This window comes from Choloepus didactylus, chromosome 2 (genome assembly GCF_015220235.1).
Source record: "Choloepus didactylus isolate mChoDid1 chromosome 2, mChoDid1.pri, whole genome shotgun sequence".
NCBI lineage: Eukaryota > Metazoa > Chordata > Mammalia > Pilosa > Megalonychidae > Choloepus > Choloepus didactylus.
The window spans coordinates 7,120,876-7,142,041 of record NC_051308.1 but is presented as its reverse complement, the minus strand read 5'-3'; the positions used below and the strand labels follow the sequence as shown (position 1 = coordinate 7,142,041).

Here is a 21,166-nt window from a genome sequence, read left to right as displayed (position 1 = left end):
AGGAGAAAAGAACACTTCCCAACTCATCCTATGAAGTCAACATCATCCTAATACCAAAGCCAGATAAAGATACCACAAGAAAAAATTGCATTTCTATTTATATCTTTTATACATATATGTCTTATAATACAGATGCAAAAATCCTCAAAAAAGCAAAAACAAAAACAGAAACCTAGCAAAACAAATCTAATAGCACATTAAAACAATTACACACCATGATCTGGTGGGATTTATCCCAGGAATGCAAAGGTGGTTCAACAACATAATACCAATTAATGTTATACAACACTTTAAAAGAATAAAGGCAAAAAACATATGAGCCATCTCGATGCAGAAAAGGCATTTGACAAAACCCAGCACGCTTTATTAAAAAAACACACCAGAATAGTAGGAATATAAGCAAACTTCCTCAACATGATAAAGGGCATATATGAAAAACACACAGCTAACATCATACTCAATGGTGAAAGACTGAAAGCTTTCCCCCTAAAGTAAGAAACAAGACAAGGATGCCCACTTTCACTACTGTTATTCAACATTGTACTGGAAGTTCTAGTCAGAGCAATTAGGCTTGTAAAAGAAATAAAAGGCATCCAAATTGGAAAGGAAGAAGTAAAACTTTCCCTATTTGCAGATGATATGATCCTGAAAATACAGAAAATCCTGAAAATCCTCAGCAAACTACTAAAGCTAACGAACAAATTCAAGAAAATGGCAGGATACAAGAGCAAAACATAATAATCAGTAATTTTTTTTACACTTGTAACAAACAATTTGAAGAAAATATTTATTTACACTAACAATTAAAAGAATCAAGTATTTAGGAATAAATTTAACCAAGGATGCAAAGAACTTTATAGACTGAAAACTACATAACATTACTGAAAGAAACCACAGATGACCTCAAATAAATGAAAGAACGTTTCACGTTCATGGATTGTAAAACTAAAAATAAGAAGTTGGTTCTACCCAAAGCAATTACAGAATGAATGCAATACCAACCAAAATTCCAAAAGCCTTATCTGCAGAAATGGAAAAGCCCATTGCCCCAAATAGCCAACACCATCTTGAAAAAGAAGAATGAAGTTGAAGGACTCACACTTACCGATTTTAAAACTTATTACAACACTATAAGTCATCAAAACAGCAAGATCCTGGCACAAAGACAGACATACAGACCAATGGAATCAAATTGAGAAGTTTACAAATCCTTACATCTATGGCCAAATGATTTTTGACAAGGGTGGCAAGTCCACTCAATGGAGAAAGAATAGTCTCTTCCACAAAAGGTGCTGGGAAAACTGGATATGCAACAAAACGGAGGTGGACCCCTACCTCACACCACATACAAAAATTAACTAAAAATGGATCAATGATCTAAATGTAAGAAACAGAATGATAAAACTCCTAGAAGAAAACATAGGAAACATCTTCAGGACATTGTATTAGGCAATGGTTTCTTAAAACTTTACACCAAAAGCACAAGCAAAAGAAAAAGTAGATAAATGGGACTTCATCAAAAGAAAAACTTCCATGCATCAAAGAACTTCATCATAAAATTAAAGATAACCTACAGAATGGGAGAAAATATTTAGAACTATCTGGACAAATATTTTATGATCTCACTGATATGAAGTAATTAGAATAAGCAAATTCAGAAGCCAGAATATAAGTTGCCAGGGGTAGGGGTTTAGGTAGGAAATGGAGAGGTAATGCTTAAATTCTACAGAGTTTCTATTTGGGGTGATGTAACAGTTTTGGCAATGGATGATGGTGATGGTAGCACAACATTATCAATGTAATTAACAGCAGTGAATTACATATTTGAATGTGGTTCACAGGGGAAATTTTAGGTTGTAATATGTTACTAGAATAAAAATCCAAACAAGAATATTACAGATATATAAAACATAAAGATTTCGCCAAACTAAACAGTAGAAATGAAATACTATCTAATTAGAAAATGGGCAGAAGACAGAAAAAAGCCCATGATAAGTTGTTAAACATCATTATTCATTAAGGAGAAGCACAGTTACATACTAATACATGGGATAAAACTGCATAGACACACACACACACCACAGGAGTGCACGTAAAACTGGTAAAATCTAAATAAGGTTGGTAGGTTATATTGGTATCCCAGAGGGTTTACAGTTCTCTGTGTATTATAATCTATTATAGATTCAACTACATGTGAATCTACCATTATCTCAAAATAAAAAGTTTAATAAAAAATATATTCAACTTAATTTACCCATTACCCTAATCTACTGCAGAATCTGATTTAAACAGGGAGAGAGAAAAAGCATTCAAATTTTTTCCCAGATTCTGGCTTGCTTCTGACTGACTCTACAATTACTTGAAAGTTTTAAAACAATGACATTTTCCAATTGCTAGTATACAAGAAACTATCAGAATACTTGTTATTTTAACTTAGCCTGAAGTCACTTAACCTAATTGTTAATTCCAAAATTGTTTTACAGATACTTTAAAACACTGAAGGAATAAAAAAAAAAAGACTTTAAGAAGAGGAATTAAAAAAAGCTTAGGCACATGATTAACTTACTTATTCAAGGCTACCCAAGTAGTTTGACACAGTAATCTCACTTTGATCCCTGCACCTTTCTCTCAGTCAGCTATTTTTGTTCAAGAACCACACTGCAACATTGCTGAATATATAGCTGTAATTTGCAAACTGGCTCTTCTTACGTCTGGGCATATAAATATGAGCAAAGTACAAAAGCTAAACTTGAGAACATATGTGTGATGTGCTCCTGCTAGAAACTGTGGCACCAACCATATGCCAATCACAAATGGGGAAAAAAACTAGTATCTAGCCACAAAGAACTAGAATCTAGTCACCTTGGACCCTGTTTACAAATAACATTACTAAACTTATGTAAGACAGATGATTTCAACCTCACCTTCCTCTGCTTCTCCTGGAAAACTGAACCGCACATCTATATAATAAGATACAGAGATGCATAATTCCTAATGGATCACACAAAATGGATCCGCATAAGAGATGTGGCTTGTAGGCAACACTGTATTCACACTTCACCTAAAGGCAGAGGTGCTATCTAAGCATACAGCTTGAAATTTAGTTTTCTTAAAGGCAATAAGAAATTAATAATTTCATTAAAAATCTTTATTAAAAATCAATCTTATCAACACTATTCTTATAAAGGCTCACTATGGCAATGCAAATTTAGCAAAAATATCTATGTGAAAACCATTGTTTCCACAGAAAGTCAAAAAGCATTTCATTTTATTTCTCAATTAGCAAATAAAATACTGAAATAACTTTTCAATATTCCACTGAAACAACTTAAACTTGAGTATTTACGTTAAAGGAGAAGAGCAAAAGGCATTAATTTATAATTATAATATATTTAATGTATTCATTGGAAATTATACTTACTTTCTGAATGAATTTCTCAACACTCTGTACCACATGTTTATAGAACTAAAAGGGGGAAAAAAATGAGGCATGGTTTTAAAATCTGTTTGATTACATTAGAATTTTCCTGCTAACCATATGCTTTAACATGGCTTCAAAGGTCTATCTCCCTCCCGCCCCTCAAAAAAAGCAACAGATTTTAATCAAGGTATTCATGTCACTCACCTTCATAAGCAACTTGTGATATCAAATTACTATAGAGATTCTTTGAAGTAGGTACACAGTCAATACATGCAAAGTGAGCTATCTTAACCCAGATACAAAAGAATTCTATCAAAGTCTTTGTGAAAGCATACTTTGACAAATAGTTATGTTGACAGCAAAATACCTGTGATGCCCACATTAACAGATGTATATTCTGACTTTCAGGAAAGGAAAGTACAGATTTTGTATATAATCACCTTGTCAAATCAAGGATAGTAATAGGAAAATCAAATAATGGTCTACGAATAGCATTAATAATTGTGTGCAAGAGAGTTGTTTTCAACTTCATTTATCTTCCTTTGTTTCTCCTGGAAAATGGAACTGCAGGTCTATGTAAGATATAAGATTGTATAAAGTGAGCACATGGATAAAAAATTAGCAATGAGGCTACTCTGCACAATATCTGAGCCATTCTAGTTTATCTACCTACAACATTATAAGAAAATTTAAAAGACTTAAGTTGCACAAAATATAACCTTATGAATATACCCAAAAATGAATAAAATAGAAATTATAAGTTTAACACAAAGTATCTAGGAATTTGTGTTAATACATTTTGAAACTTCAATGGCAATAGCATTATTAGCATACTGCTGTTTAAAGAACTAACTTGAATTGTGCTTCTATATACTTCTATTAAGAATTATGCTTCTTTAATGAAAATCCCCTTAGACTGTAAAGATACAGGAGCCTTCAAATAAACTGCAGCATGAAATTCAAAAACAAAGGAAAATATAATTACTCATATGTTACCAAATCAAAATCTATAAGTTTGAGCTTGGCTAAAATTTATCTTGATATAAAGTAATGGTTTACTCAGCAGTTTAAGTTACCTAAGTAAAAAAGTGCAAATAACTACTTAAAAGTCATTAGGTAGTTTTTAGGCACCTAAATATTTATAATCAATATACAAAATATTAAATAATTACACACTGAATAATTTATTAAATATTAATTCATCTGGGAACACTCTGGCAATGCTACTTGCTTCTAATTATTATAAGTAATTCAGAATCATTTACTTACTAAACTTTAACTCCAAGTTTATTAATTCATGTAGGCCTTCTAAAATAGGTTAACCTTGAGGTTTTTTTGACAGTGTGCAATACTAGCAATCACCCAATGAAACAATCACTTCTCTAAACAGTGATAAAAATCAGTGACTTACCTCGATATGGAGCACAATATCATTCAAATCTGATTTAAAGGGCAGTTAAAATCTGTTGTTTATATATGTACTAAATGCAGTTTCCAATAATATAGTACTGCAAAACAATCTGGACCCAAATTGGACATGGAGTCAAAAATGTCAATGTCATGAAAAAACAAAACAAAAAATGGCTGGGTGACTGGATCCTGAAAACTAAAGGTGCAGGAGACAACTACTGAAGTCAATACTGACTGGTGTATTATGAATACGGATTATATATTACAAAATAGCATATCATAGTGAAATTTCTTGCATGTGATCATTGTACTATGGTTACTTAGGAAAAGTCTTTGCTCTCAGGAGATTCAAACTCAGGCATTTAGGGATTAAGTACATCATGAATGAAGTCTGCAACTACTTCTCAAATGATTCAGCCAAAAAAGAAATAAGCATGCATGTGTGTGCATGCATGTGTAAAGCAATGTGGCAAAATGTTAACTGGTGAATCTAAGGGAAGAATATACGGTGTTCATACTAATGTCCTCCTTGCAACTTCTCTGTAGTTTGATTTTTTCAAAATAAAAAAAAAACATTTTAAAAAATTTTATCATAATAAGACTTTATAGACTCTTTATTCAATGAAACCTATGTTCAAATCCTAGCCATCTTTATTTCAAATTACTTAACCTCTCCTGGACCCTTCCACATTTGAAAAATGGAACTAATGTTACCACCAATACCTCAATGGAGTCTTTTAATTAAAAAAGTATCTGTTCAACAGTGAAGTTACGCAAAATTCATGAATTACTAATTTTCATGGAATAAAAATGATAATATACATACATATGCATGCTCTCAGGATTATCATAAAAATTAATTTATAATGTAAAATAGTTTAAAGAAAGTACAAGAGACTGAACTTATGAAAAATCACTTCTTCGAAGAATTCTCTGGCTTAAACGTGCTTACTTGTCACAATCCCTATATGTCACTGTCCTTATCCCCATTTTCATTTTCTGCACACAAACATAGGGATGTTGGCTATAATACTCTAAGTCTGAAATTAAACTCTGGCCATTAGATCACTGCAAAAATAACCAATTATCTGAATGTTCTCCTAGTAGAGATTCCCAGCAAATAGGAAGTTGTTAAATCTAATATGTAATGCTGTTATTCAAAGACAATTTATTTAAATAATTGGTGCTTCTGGTTATGACTGATGTTCTAATTCAGAGTAGGAAAACATATCACTAAATAACCATGTTAATACCTACTTAATAAGAAATAAGCACTCATTCATTCTCAATTTTAACAGCCTATTAAAGCAGGGATTCTGTGCTTTGGGGGACAAGAACCTCTTATGGGAGATGTCCATAGTTGAGCTTCAAAGGGTCCTCATAGTCAGGAAATTTTATGCAAAATTTTTACATAGGTCTACTTCTCTAGAAAGGGTACAAACATTTCCAGAGATTTTTTCAGAAGTATCCATAAATCCAAATAGGTTCAAAAACCACCATTATCAGAGCAATGACTCAATATCTATGGTTTCTTTCCATAGTTGAAATGCCTTAACAACAAGGCCCAATTATTTTTCTTAATAATCAATTCAAATCTATTATCTGAAATCAGTAAGAAAAAAAGACCAAATATATCAATTTTTATGTAGAAACCTTTTGTCAAGACTTGTATTTCACAATTCTACAGAGTCAGTGTGACAAGTGTTAAACACATTCTCCACAATGTAGATACATACAAAATCCTACCTGTCTAAGAAAGAAAAGGAAAATAATTGCTTGAATGTTTATGAAAGAATATTTATGAAAATGGTAAGCATTTATCTCTAGGGTGGGAGAGTTTAAAGATGTTAAGATTTTCCTTTTGTATTTCTCCTCAATGAAAGTTTATTTTTACTCTGTAAAGAGGAAGATAATATATGATCTGTAACAATTATCTCCCCTCCAAAATATTAGTGTAGTATTTTCTTCTGAAAACACAAGAGTAAAATATACTCACCTTAATAGCTTTGATGGCTGCCTTAGTAATCTGGGTCATTTTCGCTTTAGAAATGGGTGGTTTGTAGTCATTCAAGGAATACAACTGATGAAAAAGAACAAATTTTAAATATAGCAAAACTAATTCCCTCCAAAGAATTACGTGAAATTCCCAGATATTTCCATTTTTATATTGTCAATGAAATAAAAATGCTGCTTTTCTTTTAAAAATCAAGTTCAACACCATTAGCTTGTCAGGGAAATGCAAATCCAAACCACAATAAGATACCACTTCACACATACTAGGATGTTTATAATCAAAAAAGACAAAAAAAGTGTTAGCAAGGACCTGGAGAAAACTGGAACCAACATGTAACAGTGGTGGGAATGTAAATTGATATAGCCACAGTTGAAGAGAGTTTGGCAATTCCACACACACACAAAAAATTACCATATGACCCCTAAATTCCATATGTATCTCCATCCAAGATACATATATATATATATCTCCAAGAGAACTGAAAACATACGTTCACATAAAAATTTGTAAACAAACGTTCATTGCAGCATGATTTGTAATAATCAAGAAGAAACCCAAAAGGCCCATCAACTGATGAAGGGATAAACAAAATGTGTTATAGCCATTCGGCGGTATATTAGTCAGGCATAAAAAACTAATCAAGTATCGATACATACTACAATATGGATGAACCTTGAAAACATGTTAAGTTAAAAAAGGTAGATGAAACTACAATTCCATTTATATGAAATGTCCAGAAAAGGCGAATCTATTCATCTATTAGTGATTGCCTAGAGCTGGTGGGAGGTTAGGAAGAAATGAGTAGTGACAATAAAATTCTAAAATTCATTGTGATGATGATTCAACAATTCAGTGAATATACTAAAAACCACTGAATTTTACACTTTAAATTGGTTACTTATACAGCATGTGAATTATATCTCAATAAAGCTATTATAAAAAAAAACAAAGCATCTGATGATTAGCAGTATTTCCCTCTGCTCAAAAATTGTTTTGATGTTTCTCATATAAAGAAAGGATAACAATAGTGTTTAGAGAAAAAATGGTTGAAGACAAAAATTAGGGAATGGACAAATAACTAAGTGTTGGGGATTAAATCATGGCCTCACAAAAGACACTCTCAAATCTTAATCCATATTTGGGGACCATATAAAGAGAGGAAATTTGAACAGTCAGTGAAAGCCACAGGAAAAGGTCAAATAGGGAGGCAGAGATGCAAATCAAGGAACCCCAAAGAAGTGCAGCAAAGATCACCAGAATGCTATAGACCCTGAAAGAAAACAAAGCCTTGCCAACATCTTGACTTTGGACTTCTAGTCTCCAAACTGTGAGCCAATAAATGCTTGTTATTTAAGCCAACCCACTGTGTGATACTTGTTACAGCAGCTCTGGCAAACTGAGATATTAAACTTAAGTGAAAACTGATTATTAAAACCTCCATTTTACTCAGCAATGCCAAGTTTTAGCTATAAAGCTATAACATTAACTACAAGTCTGCAAATGAAGTTTTGGCCATTAGAACACTGCAAAAACAACATGAACAACTAAAGTTAAAAGCAACTCAAACTGAATTTGTTGGTTAATCAATTAGATTAACTAGAAATTTACAGAGTTCTCCAGAGTTTTTGCTCCAAGACCCCTTACAACCTTTCCATCATTGAAGTTTATTGATTTTTACCGTTTGATATTACTAGAATTGTCTAGTTTTCCCCATTTCTGTCTCCTCTTTCTCCTCCGCTAATCAACAAGATCGTGTCCAAAGTATCTTCATCTCTCGCCTGGAAAACACCTACATGGATGTGGCATGTTCTCCATACTATGTTCACACCTAGTTTTCAAAATATAGTCTGATCAGGTGACTGATATGCACATCCTCCCTCATTTAAAATGGCCAATACTTCCCACTCTTTAGATAAACACAGAAACCCATATATACAGGCTTCTGCCTGGTCTAACTCCTGTCTATCTTGCCGGCCTCTTCCGATTCCATGCCTTACTCCAGCCACGAAGGTTGTTTTCAGTTTTCTGCCACAGGGCCTTTAAAATGAGGCTTGTTCTCTCTATCTGGAACACTCTCTGCAAGGCCTCTCCACTAGTTGGTATGTATTCGCCCTTCAGATCTTAAGAACATCACTTAATAAGGACAGCCTTCCCTGACTCCCAAACCGGATCAATACCCCTGTTGTATGCTCTCACTGTACTATGTCATTCACCTTTGAAGCACTCAATAAAGTTAATTTTCATTTATTTATGTGATTAACTAATATTTGATTTTTCAAAGGACTGTCTCAAGGGTGATGCTGTAATGCAGTTAAAGCTTCTAAGAAGTTAATGGTACGCCAACAGCTGTCCAAACTGAACTCAATCCTGGTGGCAGTGCAGATGTCCTTCCCCTTCAAGTTCCCATAGAGATGCTCATCTGACCCACATGTCCTAACTAGGGTTAGAATCCCATCAGATCATTTAAGGAAACCCCCTCTTTCAAACTCAAAGGGAAATTTAATATATGCATGGCTTTTACTCCTGCCTGCCCGTTCTAGAAAATCTACCTGTATACCAGTCTACTCAATAGGTTGCAAATTAACTTCAACATATTTTGCATAAAACAAGGCCAATTTCCCAGAATTCCTTAGTATGCCCAGGCTGCAGGCCCATCTGTGATCCACTCCTGCACTCTTCCACTGGAATATAAACTCTAAGTCAGAAATCCTGTTTTTGTTTTAATTTTTTCCTTTTCTCCAAATTATATACTCAGTGTCTGGCAGAGAATACATACTTGTTAAGAATGAATTAAAATGAATATATCAGACATGATATTGCACAAGCTGTATATAATACCCAGATGTAAATGCTAACTTTGACAATTTGTAAGTTGCTAAACCTCTGAACATCATTTACAAAATAGAAACAATACTCACTTCACAGAATTGCTGCATAAAAAGTTCCTAAATCACACTAAAGTCACTCAACAAAAGTTGGCTATTATTAAAATTAAAATCCTTCTCTTTGGTAGGTATTCTTCATTTAAATGAATAGTATTAAAGGACACATCAAACATTTATTCACTCAGCTACTTATGTTACTACGGCAAGGAAGATGCACAAGGTTCTTCTATGGTTGACAACACATTACTTCTTTCATTTTGTACGGTAAAGCCCTCAAATTTTGATCAAACACTAGTCCATATTCTAGCAGACCAAAGCTCTGCTTTTTTTTTACCTGTGTGTGTGTGTGTGTGTGTGTGTGTGTGTGTGTGAGAGAGAGAGACAGAGAGAGAGAGAGGTGGGTGGGGGAATATCATTTAGACTTCTGAAACATTTGAAAAGTCAGCTGTCATCTGAGACTCTCCTTTAAAAATGTACCTATTACAGTACCTTAAGGTACTACTCACAGAAATACTGAGTAATTGGGTGTTTTCCACTTAATGCACTGCTTCCAACTATTTCTCTAGATTCTCTAAAACCCTATCTTGTTATTAATCAATCGTCATTTCATCTAATTCTTTACCAAACTCCTTTACTTAAACTTAACACTGTTTTCAACTTTTACAGAAGGCTGATAAAAAATTTCCCCTAGAACACTGTCTTATTCTGTTTTATTAAAGAAATAATTTAACTTTATCCAAAATGTTCCCATGCAAGAATTCACAAAGTACATTCTCCTTGATTCAGAAACAGCAAAGAGTGATACAGCCAGGTTCCCGTGTGCTTACTTTTTACCAAGGATGGATTCAATGTGTTTCCCCTTCTTGCCTTGGCTTCTAGGAATCTTGTTGATATGTTTATTTTAGTAGTCTGAACACATATCTCAAATGTCTGTTGAAATCTATTTCTCTAACTCACTTGGTTGGTTTTACTGAACAAAAAAAATAAAATATTACATTTTCTACTTGGTTTGATTTTGCTAACTAAGATGCTTCAAAGTTATTTTTTGAATGGGTGAGGTATAAATTTATTCAACGTTTATTGAACTAACGTGAACCTAATATATGATTTCAGAGACAGCTTGTCATCACGCAGTTTCCCTTCTATTCAATTTCTATCTCCAAACTGAGCATTTAAAATATTTTACTGTTGCTCAATCCTAAATATCAAACTCCATCCTTTTAGGACCTCCATCAAAGATCATTTGTTGAGAATTTTATAGATGACACAATATCATTCCATACTGTAGAAAAATAAAGTGAAGAAATATGTACCCAGCCCATTAGAAGCTCAAAACTTCAATAAATAACTCAACGTGTATGAAGACTAAATTTAATCTATCTTTAGATCTATAAGATATGACACAATTGGCACACAGCAAGTATTCAATAATAAACCTTCACTATCCAACTGTTAACTTATTGGCAGTGCTATACTGCTATTAGGAACGACCAAACTTCTTCATTCAAACCAGCTTTCTAATCAGATATGTCAACCTGGCACCAAAAACTGAAAATGTGATTCTCTTCAAATTTTCAAATTCTGATCCAGGACAGAAATACATGAGATGGTCTTATATTGGAAAATATTTGAAAAGACTCAAAGTTGACTCTGGGATCTTTTTTTTTCTCTGCCTTATGATCCTCATCTCTATGCCTAGGGCAGGAGAGTAGTGCTGCATAATCTAAACTGGGGTTCTCCAGCAACCCAGTTTTCTCATGTACAGGTTTTAATCCTATCAGTTTAATTACCGGGATTTGGATCCCTATTTGCCATGTTTTCCAAAGTCTAAAGCAGCTGCTGATTCCTGTAGTTCGCTCTATCAAATTCTTTCAAAGACTACTCATAACTTTTCTAGAGCTACTGATGCCATATATGCTAATCATTCAGACTCTGAACTCTGCTTCCCAAACCTAAGCTTCTTCCCCTCAAATGCAGTATTTTAATGTTATCTAATCTCATTTGACAACCTTTACATAAACTTTCTATATCCATCTGACCAAGTAATTGAAATGAAGTCATAGTCCTGACCTGTCACATTCCTTTGGCCTCTCAAAACGTATCATTTCAATGGAAAAATACTAAACAGCCTGACTTTTCAGTCTAATCAATCATTTTTTCGTGTTTGCAATTCTCCTATACAATTAAGGGTGCTCCTCAAACTTCTGAAATTTTTAATTTCTATTCTTGCAAGCACCACATCAAATGCAGGTTTTAGATCTGGTAACAATATCTTCAAATCAAATCAGTTTATAATGATTTTAATGAAAGTGGAGGAGTCGTTTAGCTAAATGGAGATATCTTAGTTGCTTGCTGGCTTCTCCACCACAAAACTCATCTCTAATAAGGATTTTTAAAGCTGCTTATTACTGATTAAGCCAGGAGTAGGCAAAGTTTTTCTGCAGAGGGCCAGAGAATAAATATTTTTGGCTTTGCCAAACATACTGTCTCATCACCACTCAATTCTGCCCCTTAGCACGAAGCAGCTCCAGATAATATATATACAAATAGGCATTGGTTGTGTTCCAGTAAAAGTTATTGCCTGAATTTGGGCAATATTTCTCAATCCTATAAATGTATGCAACTTTTTCAAAAACACTGCAATCTCATGTCACCGGAAACTATACTTATGTGCTCCCTTCTCTACCCAAAATTTTAACATCAAGTTGTATTTCATGTTTGCTATTTCAAGCAAACTCGTCGCCTCAAAAATTTTAGTGCCCTTCTCAATTTGAGCAATGTTAACTGAATTCTACTGTGACCTCAGAAGAGCCCCCCAAAAGAGTTTATTACCTGACACAGCCCCGAAAACCATCAAATTTGGGTAACATCTTGTTTATTTACAGGTTAATCTTAAGCTTTCAAAGTTGTTTCTAATATCAATGGAATTAACCTGAAATGTGCATCTGGAATAAATAAAAGAGAGATCGACCTGATCTACCTTTCTTCACAATAGTCCTTTAAGAGTCTTTTCAGTACTGATTAGGATCTCCCAAATCTCCAAAGAAATCAGAAACCCCACAGAGCTTCCCAGAACAAAACAATCTTGATTCTTTCAATTCAAGATTGCATGCTGACCAAAGACATTTTTCTTTTTCTTCCTGTTAGTAGGACAATATGGGAATTTTTAAAAAGGCATAAAGCTCATAACAACAACAACAAAAATAGAATGGGGAGGGGGCAGGAATAAGCAGACAAGAGATGGTCACAAATTTCCAGAAAACAGAAATGTGGTAAGAGGACTGGTAACTGATGAAACCAGGAGGAAACCACAAGCCACAGAACACACAAAAATTGGTGGGAACCAATATGTCCTCAAGAATTCCAGAATCACACCACTCAAAAGTTAAGGTATTTATGGGGAACAGAAATGAACTAATGCTAGAACTATTGTTGTGAAAAGTCAATAAATAATATCTAAAACTGATAATTCAATAAGCAGTGGTATAAAAATAGTAATATGAAGGTAATTACCAGAAGAATTAAAAAAGAATAAAAACACAGTTTTCTTTGGGAACTAAAGATGGACTTAGGGTAGGAAGGAAAAGCTTTCAATAAAAGCTCTTCTGTACTTTTTGGAAAAACAAAACAAAACAAAACAAAACAAAACCACATGCATGTTACTTTGAAAAATACAGTGATTTTTTAAAAAATCCTTCTTGTTCTCTCTACCTAATTCCACTTTTGCCAACATTGGCCCTCCATGGTACATCTTTCAGGGTTATCCCTATTTTAAGTAGGCAAATACCTAAAAGCTACTTATTGCCCACTTGAACAAATCACTGTCCTTATTTTTATTCTGGTTTCTACTTTATAAAAAAATAGTTACATAAAATTTTTCTATGCCCTAAGGACACATAACTATTATGATTAATGAATAAGAGCTAAAAAAGCTAGAATCGAGTATATACATAATCTTGAATGTATTTTTAAAACAGATCCCTCTCATTTGCAATGGTTACTGCCCCAATTCTAAATCACTATGCGTTAAAAACCAAGATTAATGCACATTCTCATGATCCAGCTCTCAACTTTGCTTCATCATGATGAAGGACAAGATGAATGTGGTAATTTGGTTTTCATATTTAGTAAACTTTATAAAAAACTTTACAATTATTTTATTTAAATAGGTAATATGGGCATTCCCACAGCTCTTACTAAAGCCTTTCACATTCTACATTATAGATGCTTGAACTCTCAAATAACAGGCCTTATTTTGTAATCAGAAATAATGTGAATATATTTACAAGAGATAGCAAGGAAAATTACAAAGCATCATGGTGAAACATTTGTTATAAATAAAAATACAGCACACACAAAAATATTAGATGGAAATACTACAAAATGGTAATAGTTTTGTTAGAGTAACTGTGGTAGGCAGAATTCTAATATGGTCTCCAAGACTTCTGCCTCCTGCTGGTGGATGCCCTCTTTCTTGAGTTGTGGGAGGGACCTGTGAATACAATGGGATAGTTGCTCCAGTGATAACCTTATGTTGCATAAGACTCCATCTTGGATGGAAATAGATTCTTCTGCTGGCTTTGAAGAATTAAACTGCCATATATTAGAGGGTCACATGGGTAGCATCTGAGGGTGGTCTCTAGGAACTGAGAATACTCCATGGCCAACAGCCAGGAAAAAAAAAAAACAAAAAAACAAGAAACTTCAGCCCTATAACCACAAGGAACTGAATTCAGCCGATGACCTGAATGAAGTTGGAAATAAACCCCCACCTACACCTTGGTTTCAGTCTGGTGAGATCATCAATAGAGGACCCAGCTAATGAAGAGCTGGATCCTGAGTCACAAACCGTGAGATAACAAATGTGTGCTGTTTTAAGCCATTCAGTTTGTAGTAATATGTGGCAATGGAAAACTAATTCATTAGAACAAAGCTGTAATTGATTTTTCTTGATTTTCTAAGCTGTCTGTGAAGATTTTAAAATTTTCATAAAGTTTTGTGAAAATCATTAACAATTCAAAGGAGAGATTAAAAATAAAACATCTCCCTGCTTCTTTCTATATTATTTTAAAAGTGAAAATAGAAATTTAGTAGTCTTCACATAAGAATAAAGTAAATAATAGAATTATTTCACTAAGGTCATTTTAAACAGCAGGTTATTTACCAACTTTAATACCTAAGAACCTATACCTTATTACAAATGTGACAAGTCAAAAACTTATTGCAAATTTTGACAAGTCAAAAACTAGGTGTTCTCCCCAATTAAAAAATGGGCAAAAGACATGGACAGACACTTTTCTGAAGAGGAAATACAAATGGCTCAAAAATATATGAAAAAATACTCAACCTCACTGGCTCTTAGGGAAACGCAAATCAAAACCACAATGAGGTATCATCTCACACCTACCAGAATGGCCATTACCCAAAAAAACAGAAAATTACAAGTACTGGAGAGGATGTGGAGAAACAGCCACACTTATTCATTGTTGGTGGGAATGTAGAATGGAGCAACCACTCTGGAAGACAGTGTGGAGGTTCCTCAGGAGGCTAAGTATATATTTGCCATATGACCCAGCTATTCCATTGCTAGGTATATACTCAAAGTAACTGAAAGTTAAGACACAAACGGACATTTGTAAACTGATGTTTACTGCAGCATTATTCACGATTGCCAAGAGATGGAAACAGCCCAAATGTCCATCATCGGACGAGTGGATAAACAAACTGTAGTATAAACACATGATGGAATATTATGCAGCTGTAAGACAGAACAAAGACATGGAACATATAATAACGTGGATGAAACCTGAGGGCATTATGTTGAATGAAGTTAGCCAGAAACAAAAGGACAAATAATGTATGGTCTCACTAATATTAACCAACACTAATGAGCAAACTTTGCAAGTTAAAAGCCAATAACACAGGCTACCAGGAGACAGAAAGAGGGCATAGATCGGGCATTTGATGCTGAAGGACTACAGAATGTTCAGCAAGATTGACTGTATAGATCCAGAAATATATAGCATAATACTGTGTGATGGTAGCACAATATTGTAAGTACACTGAACAAAGATGTCTGTGAGTAAAGCTGAAAGAGGTAGGATAGGGGAATGTATGACACCAGAGGTAAAAGATAGATGATAAAGATTGAGACTGTATAACTTGGCAAAACTGGAGTGGCCAATGGCTGTTACTAAATGTACAAATAAAAAAATGTTTTTCCATGTGGGAGAACAAATGAATGTCAACCATGCAGAGTGTTGAAAAAGGGACGGTATTTGAGAAAAAACATAAAGCAAACTGGAGTCTATGGTCAACAGTAACACTGTAATATGCTTCCATTAAATGTAACAAAGGCAATATATCAACGCTAAATAAATGTTTACGAGAGGGGGATATAAGGGAGAGATATGGGATTCTTGGTAGTGGTGTTGTTTTCTGTCATTATACTGTATTGTATGAAACTTTATTTTTCTTTCTATTATCTTTTTTATTATTCGCTAAAAAAAACTTTTTCAAAGTAATCAATATGTTTAAGTGTTGACTGTGATGATAAATGTACAACTATATGATGATACCATGAACAACTGACAGTACACTGTGGATAATTGTATGGTATGTGAATATATCTCTATAAAATCGTAGGAAAAAATATAAATAGGGGAAAAAGTGCTGGAGAAAACATGGAGAGAGGGACGTACCTATTTACTGTTGGTGAGGCGCCAGAATGGTGTAGCCTTTCTGGAGGTCAGTGTGGTGGTTCCACAAGAAGCTAAGTATGTGGGGGCCATAAGGTCCTGCAACCTCATTATGGGGTATGTACTTGGAAGATCGAAAACCGAGACATGAATGGATATTTGCACACTGATGTTTATGGAGGCAGTATTTATATTTTGCAATGGGTGAAGGTGGCCAAGGGGTACATCGACTGAGGAACAAAATGGTGAACTGTGCTGTATACATACAATGGAATACTGAGCAACTACGAGAAGAAGTGAAGCTGTGAGACACACAAAGAGGTGAATGGATCCTGTAGACAGCATTTTGAGTGAAGTACACCAGAAAAAAGGCAAACACTATAATGCTTCACCAATATGGACTAACTACAAAGTCTAAACTCAGAACTGAATCTTAGAGCACAGCCTAAGAGGGAAATGATTATTGTCCCTAGAATGTAAGCTCTTGCAGCAGTCAAATCTATTCCTGAATTGTAATGGCTATCTCCAAACTCTGAGATGCTGATCCCTTTGCATATAATCTGATTGGTCTCTGGAACACTGGGTATCTCTAACGCCTGAAACTCAGAGCTAGAGCTTGGCTGATATGAATGTCAGTATTAACACATACAGCAACTGTTAAAAAAACAAAACAAAACAAAAGCTGAAGAAGAGCCCAGACTTCAATTAGAGATATAAATGAAGCAGATCTGGTTAAGACTAGGGCAAACAGGGCCAAAGGGTAAAGGTTGAAACTGACTGTGTGTTAAAACTTCAACTTCCACATGAGACCAAGGGAAGAGATGTTTAATTGATGCAGGATCTGTATTTTCTAAGCAATATAACTTCTACAATCAGTTTTTTCAAACACCACAATTACATGGAACTTTGAATAGCAAGTGAGATACGGTAGGTTGGTATAGGTTAGAGTGCAACAGCAACACATCTCAAAGTAATTTGGGCAGAGAATAAAAACATATATGCAGGGCCCCTTGAACTTCCTCACCTGGATTGTTGCTGATGTTCTCACAAACAGTGAGGACTGATGGCTTGGTGTGCGGAGCCCTCTATCTTGGGGCCTGCCTTATGAAGCTCATTACTACAAAGGAGAGGCTAAACCTGCTTATAATTGTGCCTAAGAGTCTCCCCTGAGTGCCTCTTTGTTGCTCAGAGGTGGCCCTCTCTCTCTAGCTAAGCCACCTTGGCAGGCGAACTCACTGCCCTCCCCACTACGTGGGACCTGACTCCCAGGGGTGTAAATCTTCTGGCAACACAGGATATGACTCCCAGGGATGAATCTGGACCTGGCATTGTGGGAATGAGAACATCTTCTTGACCAAAAGAGGAATGTGAAATGAATGAAATAAAGCTTCAGTGGCTGAGAGATTTCAAACAGAGTCAAGACGTGAGATTTCAAACAGAGTCAAGATGTCACTCTGGTGGACATTCTTAGGCACTATATAGATAACACTTTATAGGTTTTAATGTATTGGAATACATAGAAGTAAATACCTGAAACTATCAATCTCCAATCCAGTAGCCCTGACTCTTGAAGATGACTATAAAACAATGTAGCTCGCACTCCCTTTATTCAGTGTACAGATGGATGAGTAGAAAAATGGGGACAAAAACTAAATGAAAAATAGGGTGGGATGGAGGGGATGATTTGGGTGTTCTTTTTTACTTTTATTTTTTATTTTTATTCTGATTCTTTGTGGTGTAAGGAAAATGCTCAAAAATAGACTGGGGTGATGATGGTATTGTGAACAGTTGATTGTACACCATGGATGACTGTATGGTATGTGAAAAATCTCAATAAAACTGAATTTAAAAACAAAAACAAAAACAAAACTAGGCATTCCCTATATCCAAAATTTCTCACTCTCTTACCTACATACAAAGAGTTCTCCTTTCCCCTATGGCATGAGCTCCCATATTATTTTTAATTTCAAATAAAATATAAAATATATAATATCAGATAATTATAAACATGTAACAAAGTAACACATAAAATCAAATGTACTTGCAGAACATAAAATGTGACCAGCCAACAATTACTTTCAAATTAACAAGGCCCAATTTCATATTAAGAAAATGCATGTTCCAAAAGAATGTGATGAACAGCAGCTCTTTCTTTAGTCTCTCATAACAAAACTTCCTTTCAAAACTTTTCTTCCTAGGATTTTTAAAGTAAGTTTCTTCGTAAAAATACTTGAAATAAAATTCCAAATATTATAATCTAGGGTTAACTGCTACTAAAGTAGCATTACTGAGCAATAAGAATTTTTAAAAGAGCAAAGGCCAGAAGATGTTCTGAGAGAACCCACAAATCAGGCTTTTAACAAAGACCAAGCTCCCAATTTTATTATTAACAAGTGCCCATCTGAAAACTTCAGAACAAAGTGTTTCAAAGGTGTCTTGAAAAACTAGGCAATGTGTAACTGCAAACACTAAAGGGAATAAACTTTTAAATGTTATAATACCTAAAAATCAGTTATTAAACACAAGAAAGTCCTCTTTTTAAAAAAATCTTATAATAAATTTTTATGATTATAAACGAATTTTAGGAGAGAAAAGTTGGAAATTCTTCTTAGTATGAAAAAGCACAAAGAAGAAAGAAAAGCAAATCATTCATAATCCCATAATTCAACATTCATTCAAAATATAATCACTCATTAGGGACCTACTATGTGTTAGCCACTATGGATACAATACAACAAGGATACTGTCCTCATGGAACTTATAGTCTGCTTTTGGCAGCAGAAAATACTCTTAACAAATAGAAACAGTTTGCAGACTGGAGCTAAGTGCACAATGAAAGTAATAAACAGTGTGATGTGGTGAAGAGTATGCAAAGTTTTACATATTTCTCAAGCCTCAAATCAGAATCCCTTTTTAATAAAGTACAGGAGATTCGAAGGGGAAATGATAACTATTTCTTAAAATTACAAACCTCAAGTATGCAAACACCTGTCTAATAAGATTAAACCTATCTACCAAGCTTTGTGGGGAAAAAGAAATCTTGTAGTTTAAAACAAAAAACAAAAAACAAACAAACAAAAAAAAATCAGAAACCCAGAATTCGATATATAAAAGTACTAACTAGATTAAGACAAATACAAATGTTTATATCCTTTGTAATGAATTATTCTTTCCTACTGAGCTATAAGCATTTTCACATAGATCACTAGCCTTTTATTATTAAGCAGAATAGCCCATTTCTCAAGCATAGTAGTTAGCTAGAGTTAACATTACAGTTTTGAATACTGTTAAAAAAAGAAGTTATTCATTTTAGAATCTAAATTATAGTTTAAAATGTTTTTATAAGAAAGAAAAACTGTAATCCACTTTTCCCCAAACCTAGTATCTTTAAAGAACTAAATTTAGTTAACAAAAACTTATTTCCTTAGGTCCTTAATATAACACACAAATTTACATATCCCCAAATGCTTGGAATAAAGAGGGTTAAAAAATACTCAGAATCATAGCATGGAAGTTACAGTGCCAGCCAAGATGGAGTTAGCCAATTGCTGCCTATCTCTCCCACTGATTGTAACTAAAACCCCCAGACTAAATGCAAAAGCAACTACCTGAGGTCTCTGATAGAAACAGGCAGACTGGAGTCAAAACTTGAAAAATGAACAGTAAAAGCAAGGGAGAAGGGCTCTGTGTGGAAGTAGAGGTACACTTCAGTCTTTTTTTTCCCCCTACTATCTCTCAACTTTGATGCAGAGCTGGCAGAACCACAGAACACTGCTAAAAGCACAAACACTAGGGGAAAAACCCTATGTTTAGCCAGAGGAGAGACAAAAGGACCCTCTTTTTTTCTCTCCTGCTCCAAGGGCAGCTCCTGCTGCCACACTGGCATCTAAAATGCCAAGAAAATATCCATCTCTCTAACCAAAGGTACAGGGTACGGGGCCCCTATTGTCCAAAGAATGTGTGTGTATGTGGGGAGGGCAAGGAAGTGGTTTCCCTTTTTTTTTTTTTTCCCTCTCCTCTCTTGCCACTTTGCTTTGAAGGCTAAACCTGGAAAGAAACCTGACCAGGGAAAAGAGAACCATGGAATCCAGAGATGGCTAGAATCCCAGAGAGAGCTGGAGAAGAGGATCCCCTCAATGTATATATGAACTACTTCAAGTCCTGAGCTCATCTTGGAACTATGCCTGCATGAAACAGACCTAAAGAAGCATAGCAGAAGGTTTTAGAACTAAAATCTTTGTAAAACACAACCCAATGGCCAGGCTAATTCTTGAGTGGCACATGTGCTGGGCACCCCTAACCGACATATCAAAAAGACTTGGAAAATTGAACTGACACTGGAATCACTATAAACAGAAAGTGAGACAGAACTTGCACCTGAACCTAATCAGGTTGATTGTCTGGTAAAACAAACAACAAAATCAACATTCTTCAGAGGATTTTAATGGAGTCTAATAACAACTCACAATGTCCACGATATAAGCCAAACTCAACATACCAAAGCATGTGTGCATGCACACACACACCAGGAAAAGCTGTCCAATTCTCAAAGGAAAAGACAACCAACAGATGCCAACCCCACAATGACAAAGATGTTGGAATTATCAGACAAAACTTCTAAGAAGTTATAACCATCCTTCATAAAGGAGAACACCATCGAAATCAATGCACAAATAGAAATTTCAGCCTAGAAAGAGAAACTACAAAAGAATCAAACGGTAATTTTAAAGCTAAAAAT

General features: G+C 34.5%; 1 protein-coding gene across 9 annotated transcripts in view; it reads right to left on the bottom strand.

Annotated features, from left to right (window-relative positions):
- SCAF8 (SR-related CTD associated factor 8) overlaps positions 1 to 21,166 on the bottom strand; it is a 337,204-nt gene that overhangs the window by 296,854 nt on the left and 19,184 nt on the right. For 8 of the 9 annotated variants that reach the window (XR_005214393.1, XM_037820137.1, XM_037820123.1 and 5 more), the window contains 2 exons: positions 6,828 to 6,911; positions 3,422 to 3,466 (listed from right to left, as the gene is read on the bottom strand). Coding sequence is in view for 7 of the 9 variants with exons in the window: in XM_037820137.1 (XP_037676065.1) it covers positions 3,422 to 3,466; positions 6,828 to 6,911 (129 nt within the window). In the remaining 2 variants the exon portion in view is untranslated. Of the gene's footprint in view, positions 1 to 3,421; positions 3,467 to 3,861; positions 4,516 to 6,827; positions 6,912 to 21,166 lie in introns of those variants that run through there. The other variant, XM_037820174.1, reaches the window with a different exon arrangement.